Source organism: Antechinus flavipes, chromosome 2, assembly GCF_016432865.1.
Source record: "Antechinus flavipes isolate AdamAnt ecotype Samford, QLD, Australia chromosome 2, AdamAnt_v2, whole genome shotgun sequence".
NCBI classification, from domain to species: Eukaryota; Metazoa; Chordata; class Mammalia; order Dasyuromorphia; family Dasyuridae; genus Antechinus; species Antechinus flavipes.
Genome location: NC_067399.1, coordinates 233,784,211 through 233,811,682, shown reverse-complemented (window position 1 = coordinate 233,811,682; position 27,472 = coordinate 233,784,211). Strand labels below are relative to the sequence as shown.

The window sequence follows — 27,472 nt, the reverse complement described above, 5'->3', positions numbered from 1 at the left end:
CATCCAAATATTTTATTTTGTCTAGTTATTTTAACTGGAATTTCTCTATCTCTCGCTGCGGGACTTTGTCAGTAATATATAGAAATGCTGATGATTTGTGTGGGTATATCCTGCAACTTTGCTAAAGCTATGAATTGTTTCCAGTAGGTTTTGGGTTGATTTTCTAGGATTCTCTAAATATATCATCTGCAAAGAGTGATAGTTTTATCTCTTCATTGCCTATTCTAATTCTTTTAATTTATTTTTCTTTTCTTATTGCTAAAGCTAACATTCTAGTACAATATTGAATAATAGTGGTGATAATGGGCATCCTTGTTTCACCCTTGTTCTTATTGAGAATACAAATAATGCTTGCTCTTGGTTTTAGATAGATACTGCTTATTTTAAGGGTCTCTTTATCCCTATGCTCTTTAGTGCTTTAATAGGAATGGGTGCTGTATTTTGTCAAAAATTTTTTTTTTGCATTTATTGAGATTGTCATATGATTTCTGTTGGTTTTGTTATTGATATGGTCAATTATAGCAATAGTTTTCCTGACATTGAACCGGCCCTGCATTCCTGGTATAAATCCTACTTAGTCATAATATATTATCTTGCTGATAAATGGCTGTAATCTCTTTGCTAATATTTTATTTAAAGAGGGATTGTCTACCTCAGTAATATAGGCATTCAGGTAATAAATGAAAAATCTGAGATTTGAACTCACGTCCTTTGACTGCCTCCCCCTTTCACAGGTCACTTTTATCTCTTACTTTCCATATTCTAAGGCTTCTTCCAGCTCTAGCATTCAATAAGATTTGTTTGGGGTGACTACTCCATCACCATAATCTGTTGATTTGACCATTTGCTCTCTGTTTATCGTCCCCCCAGCACTCCGAGCTATAATTATGCCCCTAACCCTGATAAGCATTGGATTATGAGGTACACGGGACCAATGAAGCCCATCCATATGGAATTTACCAACATGCTGCAGAGGAAGCGCCTGCAGACCCTCATGTCTGTGGATGACTCGATGGAGACAGTAAGCAAAACCTGCCATCACCATCACCCTTTCCCCTTACCTCCTTAGCACACAGATGCCCTGTCTCTTGGATTCCTCTTTCCCTTCCTTTCTTTGGATGAATACATAGAACAAACACTTCTGCCTTTCACTGGCTTCCCAAGCCCCTGGCCTGGGGCCTCATTGACTAGAGAAGAAAGGAAACAGAATAGAGAATGAGTAATAATAACAATAAACTCACTTCCCAGTAGACAAAACCCAACACCCACCACCAAGAAAGAACAACACACCTGACAAGGTGGTAGTTGTTGTTGTTCAGTAATAAACATATTTGTGGGGTCTTCATGACCCCATTTGGGGTTTTCTTGGTAAATAGAGTGGTTTACCATTTCAAATGAAAGAGATCCCACAGGACCAGAGGCAAGGATGTCCACACTGACACTCACTTGAGCCCCAAACAGTTACCTGAGAATTGCTTTAAGATCCCAAACCAGTTGAACCAGGTTTGGAGAATTCATCCTGTGGCCATTAATAATCAGCTTGCTTGAGGCCTAGAGCTTGTTTGCAGCCAGAACCTCCAAGAAATTCTATAACAAATAGATTCACACTGGCTTGATTTTCAATGCTCTCTACATAAATCCCTCACCTTTACCTGTTACCTGTCTTCTCCCACTGGCTTCATCTGTGCCCACATGTATGAGAAAGAGACAATGAATGAGAATATCAGTGCAACAAGAGAAGAGAGAAGGAAGAGGGGGGGAAAGAGACAGAGTGGGGAGGAGAGAGGGAGGGACAATCAGAGAGACAGGGGGCAGGAGGAAGGGAAAGAGACAGAGAGACAGAGTGGGGAGGAGAGAAGGGGAGAGGCAGAGAGACGGGGTGGGGGAGAGGAAGGGAAAGAGAAACAGACAGACAGAGAAAAAGAGACTACTACTACATACTACTAGAAAGAGAGACAGAGAGAGAAGAAGGAGGGAGACAAACAGGGAGAAGAAAAGGGAGGGAATGAAAGAGAGGGAGAAGGAAAAGAGAGAAGAGAGAGAGAGAAGAAAAAGTGGGAGAGAAGAAAGAAGAAGAGAAACAGAGAGACAGAGAATGAGGGATCCTTTGAGCCTGGGACTCAGTGATTCTCAGCTGGAGAAATGGCAATCTTAACACTCACCTTGACTTTGACTCTCAGGATGATTGGGATGAAAGTATTTTAACTGAACCAGAATTTGAATTCAAGACCGCTGACTCCAAATCTGCAGCTTCATCTTCAAGGTTGATTCTTGGTATCTGACCTAAGAGCAGATGCAGATTCACTTTTCCTTTGAGCAGTCATTTACTATGTGTGAGATTCCATGCTATCTAACTGCTGGGAAAGCTGCAGAAATGACAGGCCCTGCCCTCAGGGAAGTTACCGTCTAGCCAGGAATTAACACACATACACAGACACTGAATAGAATAGAAAGGCACAGAAGAGACATACAGACTAGGTGCTAGAGGAGAGAATCACTTCAGAAATGCAGGAGGAAAAATAGTACGAGGTGGGGAGAGCACGGCTTTTGAAGGCAAAGGACTTAGTAGCCATGTGTGTGACTATGGGCACATCCATTCCCTTCCTTGAGCCTCCCAGGGTTTGAATCCCATTTCTTCTTTTGACTACTACCTAATAGCTTAGTCTCTCTGGGCCTCCAATTTCTCATCTGTAAAATGGGAACAGTAACCTTTTCATTACTTGCCTTGTTTCCCCATCTATAAAATGGGAATGATAATAGTAGCACCTGTTTCAGGTTTCCTGGGTTGTTGTCAAGATCAAATGAATTAACCTACATAAAGCACCCTGCAAACTTTAAAGTCCTATATAAATGCCAGTTCTTATTATTAGCAGTAATTGAATAAGGGGGCATGTGGCCAGGTAGAGAGTTAATCATACACATTCTACACATTCCCATGGTGGGACCACATGACCTCATTCATTTCTTTTGTTTCAGATTTACAACATGTTGGTCGAGACCGGCGAGCTGGACAACACCTATATTGTTTACACAGCTGACCATGGCTACCATATTGGCCAATTTGGCCTGGTAAAAGGGAAGTCCATGCCCTATGAGTTTGACATCAGAGTCCCTTTCTACATCCGAGGCCCCAATGTGGAAGCAGGGTCTTTGTAAGTCCACTCCTTTCTGGCTCTGGGGAAGGGGTCCCACACTCTCTAGAGACAATGGCGAGCCCAGTTTGGTACCGGGGGGGATCATGGCCATACAGGGCTGGAAGCTGGGACTTCTTTCTCTCAAAATGCGACTCAGACCCATGTGCTTCATGTCAGTGAAGTGATTGTGTGATCTGGGCCCGCATCTGAGATTCTCTTAATCTCCCTTAGGTGCTAGCACCTGGCTACATGGGGACATCTGCCCAGTGCTCATGGATGGGGAGCCCTCCGTGGCTTCTCTGCTCCATCAAACAATCATTGTCAGATAATAGTATTACCGCCTTTGAAAAAATAGCCAGGGGAGGGTACAGGAAGCTCTCTCCTCTCAGCATTTCCTGTTGTGGGGGTATTTGGGCAGCTGGGCCCCTGTGGTCCACAGTGAACGGCTCTTCTTGTGTCAGCCTCCGAGGTGACACATTCCTCCCGGGAAGTGCTCTGTCTAAGATGAGGGGAGTGTAAAAGGACTTATAATGATCATAGTAACTTTGATCATCTGGGAAATTATGTAGCTGGACTCCAGGGATTTTTGATATGCAAATACTCACCATTAAGCTGTGCTTTGGGACTTACATCTATAATGAGCTGAACACACACATGTACAACTAAGGTTCCTTCTAAATGAATGCTGAATATAGGATGCAGAAATAGAGAACAGGGAGTCTCCTAAGGACATCACTAGATTAAAATATGAAAAGCCAGTGCAGTGCAGTGGGAAACTAAAAATCAGGCTACCTGGCTTCTGATCTCATTCTTGCCACTAGCTTGTTCTAAGACCTTAGGCCAATCACTTCCCAGCTTAATGTCATGGAAAGAGCACTGACTGCATTTAGAATCAAAAGATGTAGGTTTGAATGACTGGCTCTGTTACATACTACTAGTGTGACCTTAATTTCCTCCTCTATAAAATAAAAATCACCTAAGGTATTTGCCTATGTCATTGAGGATGCAAATAACAGAAAGACTTCCTGCCAGTAGTGAGTTTATATAGCTGCTCTTATTTTCAGATTATATTTATGGCATTAATCTAGCCCTGAAGCTTTACAGAAGCTGCACAGTGAAAACTACATTCAGTTGAAAATGCTCCTGACCATCCATATGTGAAAACCAAAGTGGATGAAAAACATATTAACTAGATAACAATATGCAACTGGACAGTAATATTTATATGTATGCTTCAGATTAATAGTAAGGATAATTCAGCATTAGAAGAGGATTTGCAGAATCTCATGTTGCTTTCAGTGATCCCTGGAAAGAACATTTTTTTAAAAGCATCAAATTTCTCTGCATGGTAACCCACTGACCTAAGAGGAGGAGAAAAGATACATTTTTGGTTTGAGTTAGAAACATGTGACCAACAATGGATTATATGGCAGAAGAGGAATTTTTAAAACCTCATTAATAGTTATGCTTGCACAAGGAGACGGATTCTCAGTCCATGTATTAAGAAAGAGAGATAAAAGCATGAGTGCTGTAAAAAGACCCCACTAAAAATAATGAGGTTGAGTTAACCCAAAACCTCCCATTGCTTCTTTCAGCTAGTTTCATATGTTGTCCTTGAAGTAAGTTCCAAAACCTTCCTTCCCAAAGATAGTCCCCCCTTTCCCACTTGTTTCTTCTTCTAAATTATTCCCCATTAAGTTGGTCTGTTGGTGACCACCAATCTGCCTTGTAACTTTGGGCACCAGTAGCAAGGGCACTTGATTTGGCGTCATAGTCTAGAGTTCATCTCTAACAAGTGTAGCCTCAAGTCACTTCAACTTTACTCATTTTACAATGAGGGGAATAATTGGACTAATGACCTAGAGAGGCAGCATAGCATGGACAGGATGCTGGAGTTGGAGCCTGGAGAACTTGAGTTCAGATCCCACTTCAGATGCTTACTAGTTGACCCTCAATGAGTCATATAACTTCTCTGCCTCAGTTTCTTTATATGTAAAATATCAGGAAGGAAAAAAGAGATGGTGTCTCTCTGGTCTCCAAGGCTCCTTCTAGCTCTAAATCTTGAAATTTCTGATCTTTGAGAGCTCTCAGTTCCAAAGCCTGTGATTCTAAGTTAGTGTTGCCTTTCAGAGATGTAGTTTTTGGATTTGTAAGGTAGGGGACCTGAATTAAAGTTTCTTCCAGTTTTAAGATCTATTGTTTCATGATCTATTTGAGGCTGCATGCAAATGGTGAGGGCCACTAGAGACCCTCCATGGCCCTTTTGCATGATGGGAGATTCAAATCTGCAGTGACAACTCGTTGAGGTATGAATCTTCCTCCAATGAGTCATTTACTGGCCTTCCCTTCCCCCCCCTCCCAGATTTCATGTTGAATTGGCGTTTCAGCTGCCTTCCAGTCTTCCTGCATTCCCTGATATTGGATAAATGGATGGATACATAGATAGATAGATACATAGAGAAATGGAGGAATGGTTGCTAGGTCAATCAGTAATCTCTCAAGGAGTTTCCTCTCAATGGCTGAAGACAGCACATAAAGGGATGCAGCAAAGCATGGGGGAAGGATTAGAGAGACTAAGCCCTGAAGTCAGCAGCAACATAGGGCTTCATTCTCCAAATTTCTTCCTGTACCCCCTGAAACTTGGATTTCACACAGCCCCAATGGGAGCCATGGTGAGGAGAGAGTGGATTGAGGCTGACCTGCGGGGCTCTGGTGTATTTAATAGGAACCGTCTCAGGAGTGGAGTTCCCAGAGGCAGAACACTTATGAACTCTCTTCCTCCCTGTATTTTCGGTAGAAATCCCCACATTGTCTTGAACATTGACCTGGCACCAACTATCCTGGACATCGCAGGTCTGGACATCCCTCCTGACATGGATGGCAAGTCTATTCTCAAACTTCTGGATACTGAGAGGCCAGTCAATAGGTGAGAATACATCTGGGAGCTGAGAGGGAGGAGAAGAGGGAGGAAAGAGAAGACATGTTCCTCAATCCCCAAAGCATTCTATTTGTGCTTGGCCATCTGCTCATTCAGTCCAGGAGAGGGACTACAATCAAGCACACCGCACAGACCTTACCCTTGCAGAGTTTCTAGGGTGGCGAATGAAATAGCGCCCATTCATATGAAATAATCCTCCCAAACAGTAGCTAAGCAAATGCCCAGATGCATGGTACAAATTGGATAAGGGCTATGAAGAGATCTTTGTGTTCCAGATAATCTCCATGAAGAACAAGGTTCTTAAGTTGAGTCTAAAAGGATGGTTAGGCTTGGATAGAGAGAAGAAAGGGGGAAACTGGAAAGATTCCAAGCTGGAGAAAAGATAACGTGACCATTAGGCAGAATGCAGAAAGCCGGACTTTTCTCCTAGCCAAATATCTAGAGTTAATGCAATATAAATGCAAAGGCTTAAAATTAAACCAATTTAAGCCCCAGTTCTGACCCTCTGTGTGACCCTAGCCAGCTGATATTTCTGAGCCTCAGTTTCCCTCATGTTTAAAATAGGGTTACTAATCTACACCCAAAGAGAGGACTGTGAGAACTGAGTGGGAATCACAATATAGCATTTCACTCTTTTTATTGTTGTTTGCTTGCATTTTGTTTTATTTCTCATTTTTTTCCCTTTTTGATCTGATCTTTCTTCTGCAGCAAGATAATTGTATAAATATATATATATATATGTATATTGGATTTAACATATATTTTAACATGGTTAACATATATTGGACCACTTGCCATCTAGGGGAGGAGGGAAGGGGAATGAGGAGAAAATTTGGAACACAAGGTTTTGCAAAGGTCAATGTTGAAAAATTATCCATGCATAAGTAAAAATAAATAAAAAGCTTTAATTTTAAAAAGTAAATATTAAACCAGACATCAAATAGTTAAATAAATAAATAAAGTGGGGCTACTTGAGAAGTAATGGGAAATAGTAGAAGATGCTCTGGTTGTGGAATCAGAAGAAAGACTTGGACTCAAATCCCAAATCTTCCCTTTCACTATCTTCCTGATCTTGGGCAGAGTCAGGAACCCTGGTTTCAAAATGCAGCCTTACTACTTACTATGCACGTACCTCAGTTTCTTCATCTGTGAAAAGGAGGGGGTTGGATTAAATGGCCATAAAAAGCTCCCAGCTCTAAATCATGACCCAGTGAGCCATGATCTTGTAAGTGACATTGCCTGTCTGCAAGATAAGGGGGTTAGACTAGATCACTTTGGGATCCATGAATTTGTTGGGGAGGGGGAAGAGAATTATTTATTTTCTCTAACCTCTGCCCAAAATTGCTTTCTAATTATTAAAAACATCATATTCCAAAAAGGGGTGCAGGGGATTCATTAGTCTCCCATAAGTTTCCATGGCACAAACAAGAGCTCACGTTCTCCAGCGTCCCCTTGCAGTTTTAAGACTTCTGCCATTCTGCTTATGTTGTATCTGTCTCCTTGGCCAAGTAGGAAAATACGAGTTTCTCTGCAAGGCAATAGTGCCCTCTGGTGGGATACTATGAAGCTGCAGCCTTAAATCATGAGCTGTCCAATTTAAACTGCTGCCCGGCAAAGCAGAAGCTGCTAGGACCTCGCCTCCCCGGACTGTTAGCTGTCCAAATCCTGGCCCGAAGGCGGAACATTCGGGGCGCCCATGAACTCATCATCCCCGTCCTGAGGCTTACATTTTCTCCCAGCTGGCTCCCTAGAAATGGGCTGCGTTTAACCGTCAGCTTATCCACATCTTATTCCCCTAGACTAGATGCAGCCCATGTTGAGTCTCCCCTCGACCTCCTTGGAAAGATCCTAAGTGGAAGGAATAGGAGGAAAGCTCTTTATTTAAGGAGCTTACTGTGGGGGATGTAGAGGCTCCAACAAGGACTCCTCCGTGTTCTTGGACCACTTCCTCTCTCGTAAGGGATGAAGATGCTTAAACACCATGTGCCGGGCACTGTACTGAGCACTGGGAATGTAAATTCAAGCCCAGAAATCAGTGCCTGCCCTCAAGGAGCTTGCATTCTAATAGGGAATGAAAATATCTCAAGCAGAAAGCAGAGGATGGGCTTTAACTAGATGAAATTCAGGTCAAAGCCCAACATGGACAACGAAAGGACATCAGAAACTGTGGTGCATTTGTCACATCATAAATAATATAAGGGTTACCAGCGTCACTGAGGAAGCTGAATTTGGAGTCAGAAGGCAAATCTGACACGCAGCTCCGTCTCTTACTGTGTGACACCAGGCAAGCTTTCTTTAGCTTTCCAAGCCATAAAATGAAGGTTTGTATTAAATTGTTTCAAATGACCCTCCCAGCTCTAGATGAGATTCCAGGAGGACCCTTTGCCCCACAAATACCACATCCCCATTTTGTACGAAGGTTAGTTCCAAAGGGTTGGCAGATCCAAGTGCAGCCAATCCCCTAGGCTTTGGAGGAGATGGGAATTGTGTTTGTGTTGATTATTGTGTGTTTTTCCTAGGTTCCACTTGAAAAAGAAGATAAAGGTCTGGAGAGACTCATTCCTGGTGGAGAGAGGGTAAGAGGGAAATGGTTTAAAGAAACTAGTCATAAATAGTCATTCAGCTATTAAGGGCATAATGTTGTGCCAGGGAGATACAAAATTAAGATAAAATAGTTTCTGTCCTCATGAAGCTTACAGTTTAGGAGAATAATTGTTACCCAGTTTTACATAAGTGCATTGAGGACTAAACCTGTCTGAGCAAGCTCGTTACTGACCCGGAAGCTCGGGGACAGCTTCCTAGAGTGAGTGGTATTTGAAGTTAGACTTTAAAAGAGAAGGAGAAAGGAAATTCCTTTGTATCTAAAGCATCTTCAGTCTCTGAGAGGAAGGCATAGGAATAGAGGGGTTATGTTCTTTAAGGAATAAGGACACCTTTTGTGACTTGAGGAAAAGCAACTAACAAGCATTAATTAAATACCTACTATGTGCCAAAGACTAGCTGTTGGAAATACAAATATAAAAGTGATATAGTCCCAAACGTCTTACTTGGAGAGAGCAGCATGCATCATGTTTGTAGATAAATACAGTAAATACATAATACGTGTACAGAAATTTGTAGTGAAGTTGTGTTACTAATAGCTGAGGATGTAGAAGCCTCTTGAAGGAGACTATTTAAGCTAAGCTTTGAAGTGAGCGAGGATTTTCAGGAAACTTGGAAGAGGGATGGCATTCTAGGAGGATTACCCAGACAAAGGTGTGAAGGCAGGAGTTGGAATGTTGAGTGTGTGGAATAGCAATCCGGACTGTTTGGGCTGCTATGTAAAATGCATAAACCAGCTCAGAAAAACAAACTAGCGGTCAGATTATAAATAGCAAACAGAAAAGTTTGTATTTTGTTATAAAGGTTATGGAATTGACCATGAAATGACACAGCCAGACCTGTGCTTTAAGAATATCGATTTCCCTGGTGTTATAGCTTGATTCTGTAGTCCCAGCTGTTGGGACAATTGAGGATGGTGGATCACTTAAGTTCTAGAGTTTTTTAAGCTGCAGAAGGGCCAACACTGACGAGGTGTCTGTCCTAAGTCCCACACCAGGGTGGTGGGATCCTGGGAAAAAGGGAGAATCAGTCTGCCTAAGAAGGGACAAACTGGCCCAGCTCAGAAAAATGGAGAAAGTTAAAGCTTTGGGATCAAGTCCATGAGTGACTGCTGCATTTGTAGCCTGGGTCAGATAGGGAGATTGAGTCTCCAAAATAAATATGAGTATGTGGAAGATGGATTAGAGAGAGAGCCAATGAGAGCATTTAGAAGCGTCCCGACGAGAGGTGGAGAGATCTAAACTAGAGTGTAAGGGGGAATGAAAAGTGGGATTATAGGAGAGATATGGAGATGGAATGGCAAATGATTGAATTGAAGAGTAAGATGTGAGAAAGGAAGAAAAAGAAAGCAAGAGAGAGAGAAAAGGAAGGAAGGGAAAGCAAGAGAGAGAGAAAAGGAAGGAACGAAGGAAAGAAAGAAAGAAAGAAAGAAAAAGAAAGAAAGAAAAAGAAAGCAAGAGAGAGAGAAAAGGAAGGAACGAAGGAAAGAAAGAAAGAAAGAAAGAAAAGAAGGAAGAGAAAGAGAGAGAAAGAAAGAAAGAAAGAAAGAAAGAAAGAAAGAAAGAAAGAAAGAAAGAAAGAAAGAAAGAAAAAGAAAGAAAGAAAGAAAGAAAGAAAGAAAGAAAGAAAGAAAGAAAGAAAGAAAGAAAGAAAGAAAGAAAGAAAGAAAGAAAGAAAGAAAGAAAGAAAGAAGAAAGAAAGAAAGAAAGAAAGAAAGAAAAAGAAATGGAGGAAAAGAAGAAGGAACTAAGGAAGAAAGTTCAGATACCATAGTGTATGGAATCACAGTCCTGACAGTAAGTTAATTATACTAAATACTCACAAGCTGAGATAATGGTGGCCAAAAGAAGGATGCTACCCTTTAAAGAGAGCACAATGGATAGAGCACTGGCTCTGGAATCAGGAAGATCTGAATTCAAATCCAGCCTCAGATACTTACTATCCATGTGATCCTCGATAAGTCATTCACTATTCATTTGCTTCAGTTTCCTCAGCTGTAGAATGGGGATAATAATAGGACCTATTTCACAGGGTTTATGTGAAGATTATATGCGATAATATTTAATAATAACAAGTATTTATAATACAATATTATTATGAGATTATAATAATAATAAGCCTAGTGCTTGGTGCTTAATAAATATTTATTCCTCACCGCTGAAAACAACAGGAAAATAGAAAGAGGGATGGGTTTAGGGCACAGGAAGAGTCTGATGGTGCTGAGATATTTGGAGAACTATCCTAGCAGAGCTTAGGCTCAGCAGAATTCTGCAAAAATCTGGGATATCAGTGGTAAGTATGAGAGGTGCAAGGATCATTAATGAGGAGAGAAGGAAAGAAGGTGGATCATGTTTTTTTTTTCCTCTTCATGATTATTTATAAAGTTTCATTGACAAGGGGCAATTTGTTCTAGACATCACCAATGTAAACGAGAGCTGAAATTAGGGATACTGGACACAAATAGTCAGTTAGCTAGCATTTATTAAATCCTGCTATATGCCTGGCTAAGTGTTGGGAACACACAAAATAATAGCCAAGCTGAGATTTGAAGGAAAGTAGGAAAACTTTGTCATTTTGTTGGAAATGACAAAGAAAACTGTAGGCAATTGTTCAGCCAGTAAAAATGAAAGGAGTCAGCATGGAACAGCAAGGAGGCCCGTGTCTCTGGATTGAGACTGGTAGGGTGTATGGTGAAAAAAAAAAAAAAAAACAGAAAGATAGCAGAGGGCCAGATTATGATGGGCTTTAAAAGCTAAACAAAGAATTTTATTTTTGCTCCTGGAGATAATGGGAAACCACTAGAGTTTGTTGAATCAGACAGAGGAGGAATGACATGGTCGAATTTTTACTTTAGGAAGATCAATGTAGCAAGTGAATGAAAGATGACCTGGAGAGGAAGATCAACCAGTGGGCTTTTACTGTAGTCTGAATTTGGTGTGATGAGAGACTGCAACAGGATGACAGCAGTGACAGAGGAGAAAAGGAGGTGTATGTGGAAGAGATGACAGGGTTTGACTAAGGTTTGGATATTAGGGGAGAGAAGTGAGAGAAAGTGAGGCGTTAAGAATAATATCTAGGTTACAAATCTGGATAAGTAGGAGGGTAATGATATTCTAAAGAACAAGAGAGAAATCAGAAAAGGGGGAAAGTTTAAGGGAAAAGATTAATTCAGCATTGGACATGTTGAGTTTAAGATGTCTACAGGACAATCAGTTCAAGATATTTAATAGGTATTTACAGATGCAAACAAAATTAAAGATTTTGAGAAGAGAAATTAGACCTAAAATCATTTGCATAGAATTGAAAATTGAATCCATGAAATATGTTTTAAATGATTGCACATATGTAATTTATATCAGATAGCTTGCTGTCTTGGGAAGGGAGGCAGAAAGTTTCAGAAAGAGGGAGAAAAAAATTGCAACTCAAAATTTTGCAAAAATGGATGTTGAAAAGTATCTTTACATGTAATTAGGAAAAACAAAATGATATTAAGTGGAGGCAGGAATTGAATCCACGATTCAGTTGAGATTATAAAGTGAAATATTATTGAGAAAGAAGAGAAGAGGGTCCAGGAGAGCTTTGGGGAACATCCACAGTTAGTGAGTGTGACCCAAATGAAGGTCCATCAGAGGAGACTAAGGAGAAGTAGTCAGGTAGAAGGAGAACCAAAAGAAAGTAGAGTCCCCAAAACCTAAAGAGGATGTTCGACAATGTCAGAAGCTACAGAGAGAATTGCATGATGATTGAAGGATGTGGATTTTTTAAAAAGCCATTATATATGACCATTAAGAGCTCCCTGGTATTGCTGGAGAGAGCAGTTTTAGTTGGATGATGAAATTGGAAGCCAGATTTAAATTTAAGAAGAGAATGAGAGGAGAAGAAATTGAGGTCCTGATTATAGAAAAGCTTCTCAAGGAATTTAGCCACAGAAGGGAGGGGAGACTAAGACAGAAGGATCAAATGAGGGAGTTTTGAAAATGGAGAGGCTGTAGAGATGAGCAGACTGATTGTAGCATTCATGTTAGAGTAGGGATAATGGGTGACAATGAGATAGAATGGGATTACTTGTGTATAGAGAGAGATTTATTTTGACAAGGAGATGGGCTACTTATTTGTGTGAAATAGCAAGAGGCATCTAAGTAATGAGATGAGGAACAGGGAGAAGATGAGTTTTCAATGAGAGCTTTGTTTTTCAGTCAAGTGTTAAGTAATGTTCCCATATGAGAGGGTGAAGGGAGGAAAAACGGTGAGGGAGTTTTGAGAAGGGATGAGAAGATTTGGAAAAGCCACCATGGTGAGTGGGACAGTAAATTGATGAAGGTGTAAAAGGACTGAGTTTCCATAATGAGGGCCCAGTTGAGATTATATAACATAAATCTGCAGTGGACCCAGTGAGCATAATTTCTTGACTTTTTAAGCTTTATTTAGCAGCATGTAAGTACTACCAAAGGTGATGGGAGTGATCCAGTGCTGGGGTTTGGTAGGGCAAGATCTTGGATAGGATAAAGCATCTACAGATTCCAGAGAAGTCAATTCAAAATCAAACTGGTTCACCAAGGCTCGCCACATGGGAAAAGGAAGAGTATAGGGTGGAAGGGTATATGAGGGCTTAGGAAAGAACTGAGAACAGGAGGGATTGAAGGTCCTGATGTGGCTAAATGGAGTTCAAGGCAGGATAAGTGGAATAATTGACTATGATCAAATAAGGGTTTTCAAAGTTCATGAACGTGAAATATTCATTTGTGACAGCAAGAACAAGAGGATGACCATCTCCATGTGTAGACATGGTGTGATGGAGGAATAGGTCATGGGAAACCCATTCATTGAGGAATTGGGAGGCTAAGGTATATCAGTGGGTTTTCTGAGGTCCCCTAATGGGAGGACAGGAGTTGGGGAAGACAGACTCATTAAGGGAGGAAGGAGTATTCTGGAGGTCTACAGATATCTACAAGAATATTGATTGGGTTCTAAATATGATTGGAATGAAACCCATAAGGAGGAGAGTTACTGAGTGATGATAGGAGAGTCTGTATAACCAGAGATGGGCAAGAGGTGGGGAGGAATGAATCCTCAAGCACAACTAGGACCAGAAGGAGCAGCCAGAGAGGCTCCTCCTCAGGAGGAAACCAGTGAGGGCAAGAAAAATGGAGTATAAAAAGAAAAGGTCTCGAGATGAGCTCCGGGAAGGGATAAACAGCTCTGGGGAAGGGGAGGAGAAATAAGGGAATGGTCAGTGAGAGCAGGAGAAAGGGATGTGAGCCATGCAAGCAGAGGATCAGAATTGCTGAGATGGAGCGAGCATAAAGGAGTGGAAGTGTGCTAATCAGTGAGGAATGAATTTTGCAAGCCTCAGGTGGAGGTGTCCCAGGATGTCAGGCAGCTGTGTGTGACTAAAAAGGAAAAGAAGGGAGTTAGTGTGGAAGGTAGCTGGAGAGGAGCCTTGGGGAGCTGAAGATGTCCCAAATGAGTGTTTTAGAGCTAGGTTGATCTGAGGTCTTATATTTAGAAGAAAAAAAAATTTTTAACCAATCAAAATGACAATTTTTCCCTTAAGCCTGAGATGCAGAAGATTTGTATGTATGAGGTAGATGCTGGAGACAGTTCTGGGAGAACTAAATTACTGTGTGAACTTGGCCAGATTCCTTCTCCTTCCTCGGTTTTGGTTTTTTCTCCTGTGAAATGAGGAGGTTGGACTAACTCGTCTTTAAGGTCCCTTCTTGCCAATATCCCAGCGCCAACTATGTTCTAAGACTCCCTCCTAGATCTGAAACTCTGCGTTCCAAGGCCCTTGCCAGTTGTAAGTTTCTAGGATTTCTCTTTTCTGCAGAAAACTGCTTCATAAAAGAGAGAATGAAAAGGTGGATGCCCAGGAGGAAAACTTCTTGCCCAAACACCAGCGTGTGAAGGACCTGTGCCAGCGAGCAGAGTACCAGACGGCTTGTGAGCAGCTGGGACAGGTGAGGAGCACCTGCGAGCAGCTGGCCCCTGCGGGAGCCCGGGGGGACAGGACTCGGGAACGGCTTCCCTTCCCATGGAGGAGCTAGGGATGAGGGCTTACGGTTCTAGAGCACTTTTCAGTTGGTTACAGGTTGCTTTATATCCGTTATCTCAGAAAGCAAAGAAGGGATGAGAGGGAGGAAATTTGAGTCCCAGAAAGAAAGACAACACTTTGCCCAAAGTTATCTAGAAAACAGGCAAGTTTTGAATTCTTGTTCCTTTCACCCAACCCAGTGCTCTTGATTGCTTTATTAGTGGCTCTTTCTCTGTGGAGGTTAAGATGCGTGTTACAGCACCTAGGCCTTCGAGACCCCTTGGTGGTCTCTATCTTCAGTGCTACCCCCCCAGTCAGGATCATCTCCGAAAGCTTTTCCGGCCCCCACACCCACACCCACAGGCCCGGCCTCTGCGGGGCTCTGAGGAAGACTCCCCCCCTTACAGAAGTGGCAGTGTGTGGAGGACGCCTCCGGGAAGCTCAAGCTTCACAAGTGCAAAGGCCCCCTGCGGCTGGGGGCCGGCCCGGGCAGCAGCAGCCAAGGCTTCTCCAACCTCATGGCCAAGTACTACAAGGGCAGCGCCGAGGGCTGCACGTGCGAGGACAACGAATACAAGCTCAGCCCCGCGGGGCGCAGGAAGAAACTCCTCTCCAAGAAAAGTGAGTGTCGGGGTCACCCGTGGAGGGGGGTGCTCTCGGGCTGCTTTCTTCCTGCTGCAGGAAGGAAAATGGGGCATACGAGGGAGGTGAAATACTCTGGGAACGTGGCCCGTTAGCCCTCCCCTCCCAGCAAAAGGAAAGAACGAGGGTTTACAGGTTCAGAGAACATGGGGTGCAGATCACTGAGCCTCCGGAGTTCTGGTCATATATCATATTTTCTGCTATCTAGTGACTGCAACATTTCAATAGCTCAGCTACATCAGAACCACAGAATTGCAGATTGTCTGATTTGGGAGGGAGTTTAGAAAGAACATAGAATATGTGGAGGTAGGAGGGTTCTTAGAACCCAGGAGGTCAGAGCTGGGAGGGGATCTTGGAACCCAGGAGGTCAGAGCCGGGAGGGGACCTTGGAACCCAGGAGGTCAGAACCAGGAGCGGACCTTGGAACCCAGGAGGTCAGAGCCGGGAGGGGACCTTGGAACCCAGGAGGTCAGAGCCGGGAGGGGACCTTGGAACCCAGGAGGTCAGAGCCGGGAGGGAGCTAGAACCCAGGAGGTCAGAGCTGGGAGGGGCCTTAGAACCTAGGAGGTCAGAGCTGGGAGGGGCCTTAGAACCTAGGAGATCAGAGCCGGGAGGGGACCTTGGAACCCAGGAGGTCAGAGCTGGGAGGGGCCTTAGAACCCAGGAGGTCAGAGCCGGGAGGGGCCTTAGAACCCAGGAGGTCAGAGCTGGGAGGGGCCTTAGAACCCAGGAGGTCAGAGCTGGGAGGGGCCTTAGAACCCAGGAGGTCAGAGCCGGGAGGGGCCTTAGAACCCAGGAGGTTAGAGCTAGGAGGGGACCTTGGAATACAACATGCCAGAACTGGAATAGACTATCAGGACCAGAAGAGACTTGTGAATATGGTGTCATTTTTGAAAAGGGACTTAGGTCCAAATCTCTTCATTTACAGAAGAATAAAATAACACCCAAATTTGCCCAAATGTATACAACAATCTATGTACTAGGACCCTCATGTACTTGACCCCTCGCACCTTGGGGTCAGGATGAATCATCATGAGCGAAATCTGTGCTGGGCCTTTTGGAAGAGAACACATCCCGGGAAGCACAGAGGGAGAATGGCCTAGTAAAGAAAGGTGGGGCGGGCTTGAGAAGTCAGCTGTAAACTTTGTTTTGGGAGTCAGAAGACCTGAGTTCAAATCCATCCTTTCCTACTTATTGCTGCATAACCTCAGACAGCTTACTTGACCTCCCTGGCCCTTATAGGTAGGAGATTTGGGACTGGATAATTTATGAGATCATTCTAGCTCTAAATCATATGACCCTCCTGCTCTAATGCAGCATTGACTCTCCTTCACCATGGATGTCCCCAACAGCCCAAACAGGGAGCTCCTTGCCAGGCTAGACTTTATGTCTCTTATATTTAAGGATAATTCTCATCTTCAGGCAGCCAGGTAGTGCCACAGGACAAGAGCCCTGGGCCTGGAATCAGGAAGACTCATCATCATGAGTTCAAATCCAGCCTTGAACTCTTTTTAACTGTCACCCTGGGCAAGTCACTTAACGCTATTTGCCTCAGTTTCCTTATCTGTAAAATGAACTGGAGAAGGCAATGACAAACCTAGACTAGCATCTTTACCAAGAAAACCTCCAAAGGAGTTACAGAGAATTGAACCTGACTGAAAAATGACTTTTGAACAGTACTTATCCTCCCTGACCCATTTGTGCCCTCCTCAGGAAGGTGAAATCCAAATCCTCTCCAGCAGCTGGCATTCTCTGCCAGCCAGCCCTTTCTCAGGCCGGCCCCAGCTCCCCTCTGACTTAGATAAATGTGCCCATTTGAAGGATGAAGTGCAATTAGACGTGGCAGGCAAGAGCTCACAGTCGTCACTTCTCCACTATGTTTCTTGCCTCTCATCCCACAAATGCGGATTCTCAATTATTTAGCAGATTAGTCTTTCTCCATAATGACCTGGCACATGCTTCAAGACAGACACTTCAAATTGATTTCCCCCCCATTATATTCCCTCACAGTCTGATTACTAACTACTAAGCTAATTTTTTTAGGTGAACAAAATTATTGGTTTCAAGATTGAATTACACAGCAACACACTCTGTTTTAAGCATGCAGCATGGTAGATAATCTTTAAATAACACAAGGGCTTGAGACTCAATTAAGCATTTTTTCCCCTCTTTAAAAAAATGCAAAGAAAATAAAATTCATAGTAGCCTGGGGACTGACTTCCCAGGCAGGGACCCAAGCTGGCCCTCGATAAGTGAGGCTTTGAGAAGGGCTGTAGACATGGTCAGGGGTGACAGACGATCCCGTTTGGCTGCAATGGAAGAGTATTCCAGGAGACATGATGTGAGATTGGCTGGCAAGGTAGGTTGGAGGCCAGATTGTGGAACACTCTGAATGAGGTCACAAGATTTGGAACTAGAAGGAATCTCAGTGATCATCTAGTTAATTAAATGAACAGAAAAGTTATTAAGAGCTTAAGGAACAGGTTGCACAATGGAATAGAGGGCTAGGCTTGAAGTCAAGACGACCCCGAGTTCAGATTTTACTTCAGATACTTGGTAGCTGTAACTCTGGGATAAGTCACTTAATTTCTGTGTGCCTCAGTTTTGTCATCTGTAAAATGAGATGTAGGTCTCTGTAATCTTCAAGTCCCCCCCAGTTCTGAAGCTGTGATTTCATGAGGAAAGAGCTTTCCTCCCCACCCCGATTTCTAACAATTATTGTGAGGCAAGGCCCATTTCCGTCAGGTTTATAAGATTTAGAGCAGAGTGGGCTCCAGCTGAATCCCCTCATTTTATAAAGGGGAAACCTTAAAGCCACCTGGTAGCAGAACCAGGATTCAACCCACACCCTGTGATTCCAAATACAGTGCTCTTTTCTCTCTGCCACACTGGCAATGACCGTCTCTTAAGCAGTGGACTGACGGGGTCAGATTTGTGAGTGAAAAAGATTTGTCAGCAAATAGAGAAGAAACAGATGAAATCCCAACTTTGCTGCATGGCTGTGTGAAAAAACAGTCCCTCTGTTTTCATTGTAAAGATGTAGTCTGTGAATGAGAAAGCATTTTGCAAACCTTCCCGGAGTCCGCTGCTGGTATTTTCCCAGGCCATTCCCAGGACCTCAGGGAGGAGGGGTACCCAGGAGAGAGCAAATCCATCTCCCCTCGTTGTCCCGATAACAGTCTGTCAGCCTGCACACGTTGTTAAGCATGTATAATGGGCTATGTACCCCGTGCTGGGGGGCAAAGAAAAGCATTCCGTGCCCTCTTGGGGGGTGGGGGGGGACACAATGTGTAAATAGCCGGGTACCTACAAGTGCGTGTCTTTGTAAGGTTAGTAACTGCTGGGAACGCAAGGAAAGGCCCTCTGACTGACGGAGAAATGTGAGCTGAATCTGAATGGCCCACAGAGACCAGCCCCTGAGTCGGGAGGATCTGAGTTCAAACCTGGACTCAGACACCTGGAGTTCACTTGCTCTGATCAAGTCACTTAACTCTATTTGCTTTGGTTTCCTCATTTGTAAATAAGTTGGAAAAGGAAGTAGCAAACCATAGGAAGAAAGGAGAGAAGGAAGGGAGGGAGGGAGGGAGGGAGGAAGGGAAGGACAAAACTAAGAGATCTGAAAAAGGAGGCAGGAAAATCATTGTGCATCAGGAGCAGCTGGAATGAAAATAAACACTTAGCTGGGAAGACAGCGTGTGATGCTTGAGGAAGTCAGTGCGGGGAGTGAGACTGCAATTGTCTCTGGCAGGGCTAAGTCACATGTTGGTGGAGGACCTGAGTTCTAGGCACACGCTTGTAGATTATTTTAATGATATATATGGCCTTGTGACTAGAAGTGCCCCCTGAGGTAATATTGGGATAAGAGTGTGACTTTGGACAAATTATTTAACCTAATTGAGCCCCAGTTACTCCATCTCGAATGTGAGAGAGCTGGACTGGATCATCTCCAACAATCCATCCATTTCTAGGCATTTCATCAGCACGTATTTATTAAATGTCCACCATGTGCCAGACAATACCCTACTAGGCAAGGGGAATGCAAAGGCCAAAAAAAAAACCCAAAAAACAAAAGGGAGGGTGTCTTCTTCAAGAAGCTTGCATCCTTCCAGGGGAGAAATCCATTATACCAGCCCACTTCAGTCGAGCCCAGTTCATACTGTCTACCAGCTAAATGTCAAAGGGAAGACTGGGGCTCAGCCACCCCACAAAGGAGCAAAGCTGCCTCATCAGGGACCCAGAGGAGTGACACCGGCTGAGTGATGGGGGCTCTCCAGGAGTTAATGGAACATACAGCTTGGGTCTTTGTTCCTGTCAGAGCCAGGGTTTATGAGTTCATAATAACCCATTAACTTTTTATGTGTATGAATCATTGCCACCAGACCCTCTCTGAATGAGGGCTCCTTCAAGGACTTGATGGCAGGGGACAGCTAGGTAAAAACAGTGAAGTGAGCGAAGGGAGGCAGCTCAGAAACTGGAGGATTCTGGGTCTGAATTCCTTGTGTTCCATCCCCTCAGCTGGTTTCTTCCCCAAGGCTGGGCTGCACAGACAGTGAGAGCTCACTATATTTGTATTTATCTGGCCCTGGCCAACCAACCTTGCTTAACCACGCCATCTTCTTGCAATACCTCAGTCTTCCTTGACACCGCCATCTTTCCATCTCTTGGCAACTCTGGAAATAGTCATTAAATCAACCCAACCTTTATTTCTGCAAAGTCTGTACCAATTAATTGCCCTAAGGATCCATTTACCATCTATACCCATAACTTTCCAACTAAAACTCTTTTTCTAAGCCACCATCCTTTATCCCTGTCTTAAAATATATGATCTTTAATGGAAGAAACTGTTCCCTTTTGTACTTGTTTCACATAATAAGTGCTTAATCTGTATTTCATTATTACTTTATCTCACTTTTCATTAGAACAAAACTCCCTGAATAGTTCCCACCCTGGGCCAGGGGAGCTGGGAGCAGGGGACATGGGAAAAGTACAAAGCACACATTTAATCATCATCCTAGGTTTTCTTCCTAAGTATTTCTCAGGCCTCCTTGGGCTCCTTCCCCTTTACTCGCCTCCCTCCACAACACACACACACACACACACATGCACATACATCTCCCATAGACCAACTACATGCAAAAAGAAAGAGACACTCACTGACCTTTTGAAACTTAGGGAAACAAGGGACAATAAGGTGAATACCATAACCTCCCTTCTATGTTACTGGTTGATAAGAAAGACTCTATGGAACTGGCAGACAGGAGGCCTGGATAGTTTGTTGTGGGGCTATGAACAATCAGCAAACTCGATCAACAAACATTTATTAAGTACCTACTATGTGTCAGGCAATACACCAAGTGCTAGGAATATACTTAATCCCCATCCTCAAGGAATATGTATTCTAATGAGAGAATGCAACAGATCAAGAACTATGTACCTACAAGATGAATAGGGAACAGGTGGTAGATAATCTGAAAAGGTAAGTTTGGATTAGTATCTAGGAAGACCAGAAAAAAAAAAAAGCCGCCTATAGAAGGTGGGCTTTAAGCAAGGCACTTTCACTAACTGGGTACAAAGGATTCTCCTGCAATACAGATGCACTGAACTAAATGATTCTCAAGATCCCCCCCCCCAAAAAAAAATTCTCTGACTATAGGATTTGATTTCTAGTTTTGTTGTTGTTTTTAAAGACAAGCCTATTTTCTAAAGGGAAAAGAGAGAATCTGTTAGCAGTTGGAAGGAATGCTACCTTACCTAATCATGGTAAACATAGGATGATGAGGCAGGTGGAGGAGGAGGAAAGAGTAAGTTAGAGGATGTGGAGGGGAAAAAATGACCCAATAGACATAACAAAGAGTCTCTCATTAGAATATATATTCCAAATAAAGCACCGGATTGGACCTCGCTTTAAAACCTGGTGCTTTTACTTAGTAATTCCTTTGGGCCTCCATTTCCTTCTCTGGAAACTGAGGACGTATAAGGAGGAGCTAGAAAAATAACACAGGAGTCTACAATCTCAAGAGGGATGAGGATGAACAGACTGGTCCAGATTGGTCCTGAAAAATAACTGCAGACGCCTTCCCTTTGTAGAATACAAGGCCAGCTACATCCGGAATCGCTCGATCCGTTCCGTCTCTATTGAGTTGGAGGGGGATCTTTACAGCCTGGGACTACAGCCTAGGAATATCAGCAAGCGGCACAGGCTGGAGACTGGAGGGGCCCCCGAGGACCAGGAGGAGAAAGATGGGGGCAGCGAGTTCAGCGGCACTGGGGACCTGCAGGAGTATATGGCCCCCAACCTCATCAAGGTAACCCACAGGTAAGGTTGGTTCCAAGGCAGCCCCCTCAGGGCTGGCTCTGCAGCTTCTCTGGGACGGGGAGAGATGGGAAGGAAGCCCTGGAGTCAGGGCTATATGGAGGGTGAGGGGGTGGAGAGGGACTCAGTCTGGCCATACGATGACTGAGTCTTCGTCAGAAGCTTTAAAAAGTGCAAGCCAGCGGGTGAGGAGCTTCTCTTCTCCATTCAGCGATCCAGTCTCTTTCTTCCATTCCATTTGGACAGGTGCTATATCCTGGAAAATGACACTGTCCAGTGTGACCTAGACTTGTACAAGTCACTGCAGGCCTGGAAAGATCACAAACTGCACATTGACCACGAGGTGAGTGGCCCCAGGCTCCGTCACTGAGGCTCCTCCCTTCTCTAACACAGGACCAACCTCAGGGCTATCTGTGCACAACCAGGAACCGGAGGGTGGAAGGGTCACTGCTGGAGGACATGTGCACTAGGTGGAGGAGGTAGAGGGAGGAAGAAATGGACGTTTTTGAATAGGCTTGGAGGAGGGAAAAGAGAAGGAAAAGCACTTATTACGCACCAGGCATTGTGAGGGGAAAAAGGGTAAATTTACAAACCCTGTGAGGTAGGTATTATTTTCTCTATTTTATATCTGGGGGAACTGTCTGGAATGTTCCACTCAGTGACTTGCCTAGAATCAAGATAGCTGGTAAATGTCTGAAGTCATATTTAAACTTGGGCCTTTCCAACTTCAGCCTTAATACTCTATCCACTGAGTGACCTAGATGCCTTGGAAGGAACAAAGGAAAAGGTCACACGTGTATAATAATCAACTATTCTCAATCAAAAAATATTTATTAAGCACGCATTACATGCCAGGAATTCAGGTTACCAAGACCAAAAGTGAAACTCTCTGTTCTTGAGGAACAGAAAATTCCATCTGTCAGGGAATATACAGACGAGATATAAGAATAAATGCAAAAGAAATATAAAAACAAAGTTAAGGATAAAGGGCAATAGCAGTTGGAGGGTTTAGAAAAGTTTCAGGTAGAAGATGGTACTGGAGACCTGAATCTGGAAGAAACGAATTCCCTGAAGCACAGGTGAGGAAGAAGTGCATTTTAGGCAGAGGAGAGAGCCCAAGGTGGGGTACTGTGTGTGAAGAACAGAGAAAAGCCTAATTGAGCAGAATCATTGACTCAAGCCATTAGCATTTATTATGTGGCAAGACTGAGGATACCAAGAAAAGGGAAAAAACAAACCAGTCCTACCTCCCCAAATCCCTGGGCTCCAAGAGCTCACAGTCTAATGGGAGAAGACACTGTGCAAAATGCAAAACTAAGTACAAAGCAAAAGTGCATACAAGATATGCCGGAAGGCCCTAGCATTAGGGAGGCTCAGGAGGCCTTCTTGGAGAAGGTAGAACTTCAGCTGAGATTTAATGAAAGCCAAAGAAACCAGAAAAGTAGCTTTAAGAAGGGGGAGCGTTCCAGACACTGGTGACAGCCGATGAAAATGCCCAGAGTGGAGAGAGGCGCCTTTGAGGATAACAAGGCGGCCAGTGTCACTGGATTGCATTACACAAAAAGGTGAGTTGGGGAAGGTTAAGAAAGGTTGGCTAAGGTTGGATTATAGAAAGCTTTAAAAGCCAAACAGGATTTTTCTATTTTATTCTGGAAGCAACACAAAGCCTATGTTGATTGAATAGGGAAATGGCAAGGTCAGACTTGCACATTAGGAAAAATTGTTTGACAGCTGAGTGAAGGAGTGGGAAGAGACCAAATAGTTGGCTTTTATAATAGTGTGGAAAGGAGAATAAAGTATAATGAGGCTAGAAATATAGTGGGGTCAGACTGGGGAAGGGATTATAAAGCCAGAGTCATGTATTTTTTTTTATCCTAGAAGAAATTGGGAGCCACTGGGATTTACTGAATAAGAGAGTAAAATCATTTCAGCCCCTAGAAGAACATTAAAGATCTGAGTTTAAATCCCAAGCCCAACGCTTACTAGGTATATGACCTTGGGCAAATTATACCGAGCCTTCTTAAACTGTGGGTCTCACGATCCCATTTGGGGTCTCCTAAGTGATTGTGGGAGTTGTGGAATTATGATTTATTATCAGTAAATGTTTGATTTGTATACCTCTATGTCCAGATTGAAACGCTCCAAAACAAGATTAAGAACCTTCGGGAAGTTCGAGGTCATCTGAAGAAGAAGAGACCTGAAGAATGTGACTGCAGTAAGATGAGGTAGGGGGCAGCCATGGCTTTGAGGCTATTGGATACTTCAGGGGGATGGCAAGGGAAAGTTGGGCAACATAGTTCAAAGTTGCAAATATTGTTGGATGTAGCTCTGTCTGGAAACAAAGGGGAGAGAGTTTTTTAAAAGGCCAGACTTAGGATCCCTTTATGAGATAGGTAAAGGATTCCCAGGCAATTAGCAGCCCTCACCGTGTGGGCCCTACTCCTCCTACCAGATAGGGGTGATGTCTTCTGAGCAACCTTAACATCACCTCAGATTCAAGTCACTCTGCAAAATGACCTGAGCGTGAGAAGAGTGCCTTTGCCTGCAGAGGACAGCCATCTATCTTGGGGTTAAATTCAGGCTGTCAGACCCGGCACTGCAGGTTCCCTGCCACAACAGAGGCTCAGGCTACAGTTGTCACCCGTCTCCCGCAGGAGGACAGCTCTCAGGTTTGGGGTCGTCTCTACTGAATCTGGCCCCTATCTGGCCCCAAAATACGGGGCGGCCAAACTAGACTGCACTCAAGCCTCCAAAAACGCCTCCTTCCCGGAGTAGTTTTGAGGGAAAAACTCTGGATTGCAAAACATGACATCAATACGCGAGTCACTGGATATTTGGGCCCCACCTTTCAGCTGTTTTTCTGACTGGCTGTGATTTTGCTGTACATGATCAGCGGCACTAGAGGTCACTATTACCTTGGTCATAGAAGTAATACAACACCCCAACCTGGAAGGAATCTTGGACTGAGAGGCCGAGGTCTGCCGGGGAAAATGACTCCTGTTCTAGTAAGAGAGCCCAGGCTGGTCTCCCCCTTACTGGTCTGGTACATTTCCCACTGGGGCCACGGCAAGGTCCCCATGCATTATAACCCTGATTCCAGATACCTGGAGCTGAAACTTACTTGTATTTCTTTGAAGGGAATGAATTGTTTGAATCACTTAGGAAAACTCACTGCTTGAATTCTGGGGCTAATGTTACGGGTTGAGTTTCAAAATAAGAACTACTCCTGGGGACTGTAGGGAGTGAATACCCTGGGATATCAGTAACCATCCATCTAATATTACTCTTAGTGATCAGCTGGATCCAAAGGGAGTTATTAATGCCTCCATATCAAATCATATCCCTTCTTCAAAAGAGATCTCCAATGGAAGGCCCCCCAGAGATCTGTGCTGACTCATGCTATCTTACTGTTTACTCAATGACTTGGAGAAAGGCAGAGATGGCTTGTTTATCAAATATACAAATGACACAAAGCTGGGGGAGGGATAGCGAAGGGGCTGGATAACACAAATCAGGCCTCAAAAAGATATCATTAGGCTAAACTACTGGGCTGGACTTAATTAGATGAAAACTTAATTTAATAATCTTAGGTCCGAGGTGGGGGTGGGGAGGAAGAAGCATGACTATGACTCGTTGGACAAGATATAGGTTTGCTTTTTATTGTACTACAAATTCAATATAAGTCAGTATTTACTGGATTAGCCAAATGAAAATTAAAAACATATAGTATCCAAGCATAAGGAGGTGATACTCTCCCTCCAGTGTTCTGCCTCAGCAACAACATCTGGAGTATTGTATTTCTAGGGGCTACATTTGGGGAAGACTATTGATAAATTGGAAAGTGTCTAGAAGGCAAATAGGATAGTGAAGGGTTACAAATGCAATATCTATAAGGATCAATTTGGTGAACAGGCTTATTAAAAATTTGTTGGGCTGGATTAGACTTTGATTTGATACTCTAATATATAATCTGATAAATAGGTATACATGGGTTGTTGGGTCCAAAAGCTGATCCAGCCTAGGAGAAAAATATGGGGTGTAGTCAAGGAGTCAAGTGTGCTCTGTAAAGTCTAGCAGCTTTTATATGCAAATTCTGTTTTCCAGCTACCAGGCTAAACACAAGGGCAGACTCAAGCACAAAAGTTCCATGCTGCATCCTTTCAAGTAAGTGGCAACTGGCTCTGGGAGAGACTTCAGGACTCAGACCTACTGCCTGGTTTCCTTGGCAGGGGAGTCAAAAAGAAAAATGATCATGACTTGAGGATACTGTTTCTTCTTAAATAACATCCCATGGTATTTCCTATTCTACATTCTATAGGAGTTCATCTCAAAAGAAAACTCTTTGTTAGAGAGATTCAAGAAGAGTCTGAATGTACTCTAAAGTTCTTCTCAACTCAAGTTCAGGATTTCCCTCATAGGCCCATAAAAGGGGTCTGATTGGTTGCCTTTTAGTTGACTGAAAAATGGTTACAACTTTCCAAAGTGTGGGCACTCATGAATAAGGGAGAAAAGGACAATACACCAGTCTGGAATGTGCTGAAATAAATCTGAGAACTGGATTAAATGGGGGAAATGGAAAATTCCATTCTAGTGTACTTGTTTGGTTTTCTGGAGGTCTTTGGAGCAGCCTTCCTTTCAGCAGATTAATCACCACAAGAATAGCCAGACCAGCCTTAATTATGTCCTTCACAATCTAGTTTCCTTGCCTGGGCTAGCTTTCTTAGAGGCTTTCTGGAGTCTTGGTTTCAGTGGAGAAGTTAAGGAGGCCAGGCCAGCCACCACAAGGCTGATGAAGATGGAGTGAATCTTTCTCCTTGTTTCCAAGAGTTTGAGCTCCCGCCTCCAGTCCTCTGCCTTCTCTAGCTCGGACTCTGGCTGAGGCTCCCAGTTTATATGCTCTCTTAGGTATGAATCTTGTAGAACTATGTTAAGGACTAAGTACATGTACTGAACTAGAGAACTATTAAGCTAAAATGCTAAACTAGATAACCATTGTCTTTATCAATTTCATTGACTTAACACCTTGTAAGAATCCTTGTTCAGATTCTTTCAAATGCCAACTATAGTTGATAGCAGTAAGAACTGTAATTCTAATCTTAGTTCTTTTGTGTCACTTTAAACCAGTCCCTCTCTAGGACTGTTTCTTCTGTCAGAATGAGGTCAGATAATTGCCACAATACTTTCTCCTCTGATATCCAGCTAGAGTTAATCCAGTAGATTATTAGAGTAATCTAACAGAATAGAATAGGTCACTTTTTATGAGGATACTGGGTTAAACTGTATGGTAGGCAATATCTTCAGCTCTCTCTCCTCCTTTTCCTCCCCCTCCCCACTGCTGTACCCAGGAAAGTCATGCAGGAGAAAGACAAGGTGTGGTTGCTGAGAGAACAGAAAAGAAAGAAGAAACTCCGCAAGCTGTTGAAGAGATTGAAGAACAATGATACCTGCAGCATGCCCGGACTTACCTGCTTCACCCACGACAACCAGCACTGGCAGACAGCTCCTCTGTGGACGTGTGAGTGAGCCCAAAGGGTTCTGAATCCCAGCTGCTATGAGCAACTCATATTACCTCTTGAGTCCTTGGTGTGGCAAAGTTTTTCTCCTAAAATTTCTTAAAGCCTGCTCCATATTGTCATATGTATGATTGAAGCTTGTCCCTCATAACTATGTGTGATAGTAGAAGTACTTGGACTTGGAGTCCACAGTCCCAGTTTCCAGTGCCCCACTCAGTCATTTACTATATCATTTTGAGCAAGAGACAGTCTCTCCTAGCCACAATTTCCAACTGGAGAGAAGAAGAGGATGAAAAGGAA

General features: G+C 43.4%; 1 protein-coding gene across 2 annotated transcripts in view; it reads left to right on the top strand.

Moving 5' to 3' along the window:
* SULF2 (sulfatase 2) overlaps positions 1–27,472 on the top strand; it is a 136,139-nt gene that overhangs the window by 101,751 nt on the left and 6,916 nt on the right. For both annotated transcript variants that reach the window (XM_051976527.1, XM_051976528.1), the window contains exons 6-16: positions 871–1,021; positions 2,977–3,152; positions 5,932–6,060; positions 8,592–8,648; positions 14,501–14,630; positions 15,112–15,325; positions 21,434–21,662; positions 21,906–22,002; positions 23,790–23,884; positions 25,764–25,823; positions 27,005–27,174. In XM_051976527.1, the coding sequence (XP_051832487.1) occupies positions 871–1,021; positions 2,977–3,152; positions 5,932–6,060; positions 8,592–8,648; positions 14,501–14,630; positions 15,112–15,325; positions 21,434–21,662; positions 21,906–22,002; positions 23,790–23,884; positions 25,764–25,823; positions 27,005–27,174 (1,508 nt within the window). The remainder of the gene's footprint in view (positions 1–870; positions 1,022–2,976; positions 3,153–5,931; positions 6,061–8,591; positions 8,649–14,500; positions 14,631–15,111; positions 15,326–21,433; positions 21,663–21,905; positions 22,003–23,789; positions 23,885–25,763; positions 25,824–27,004; positions 27,175–27,472) is intronic.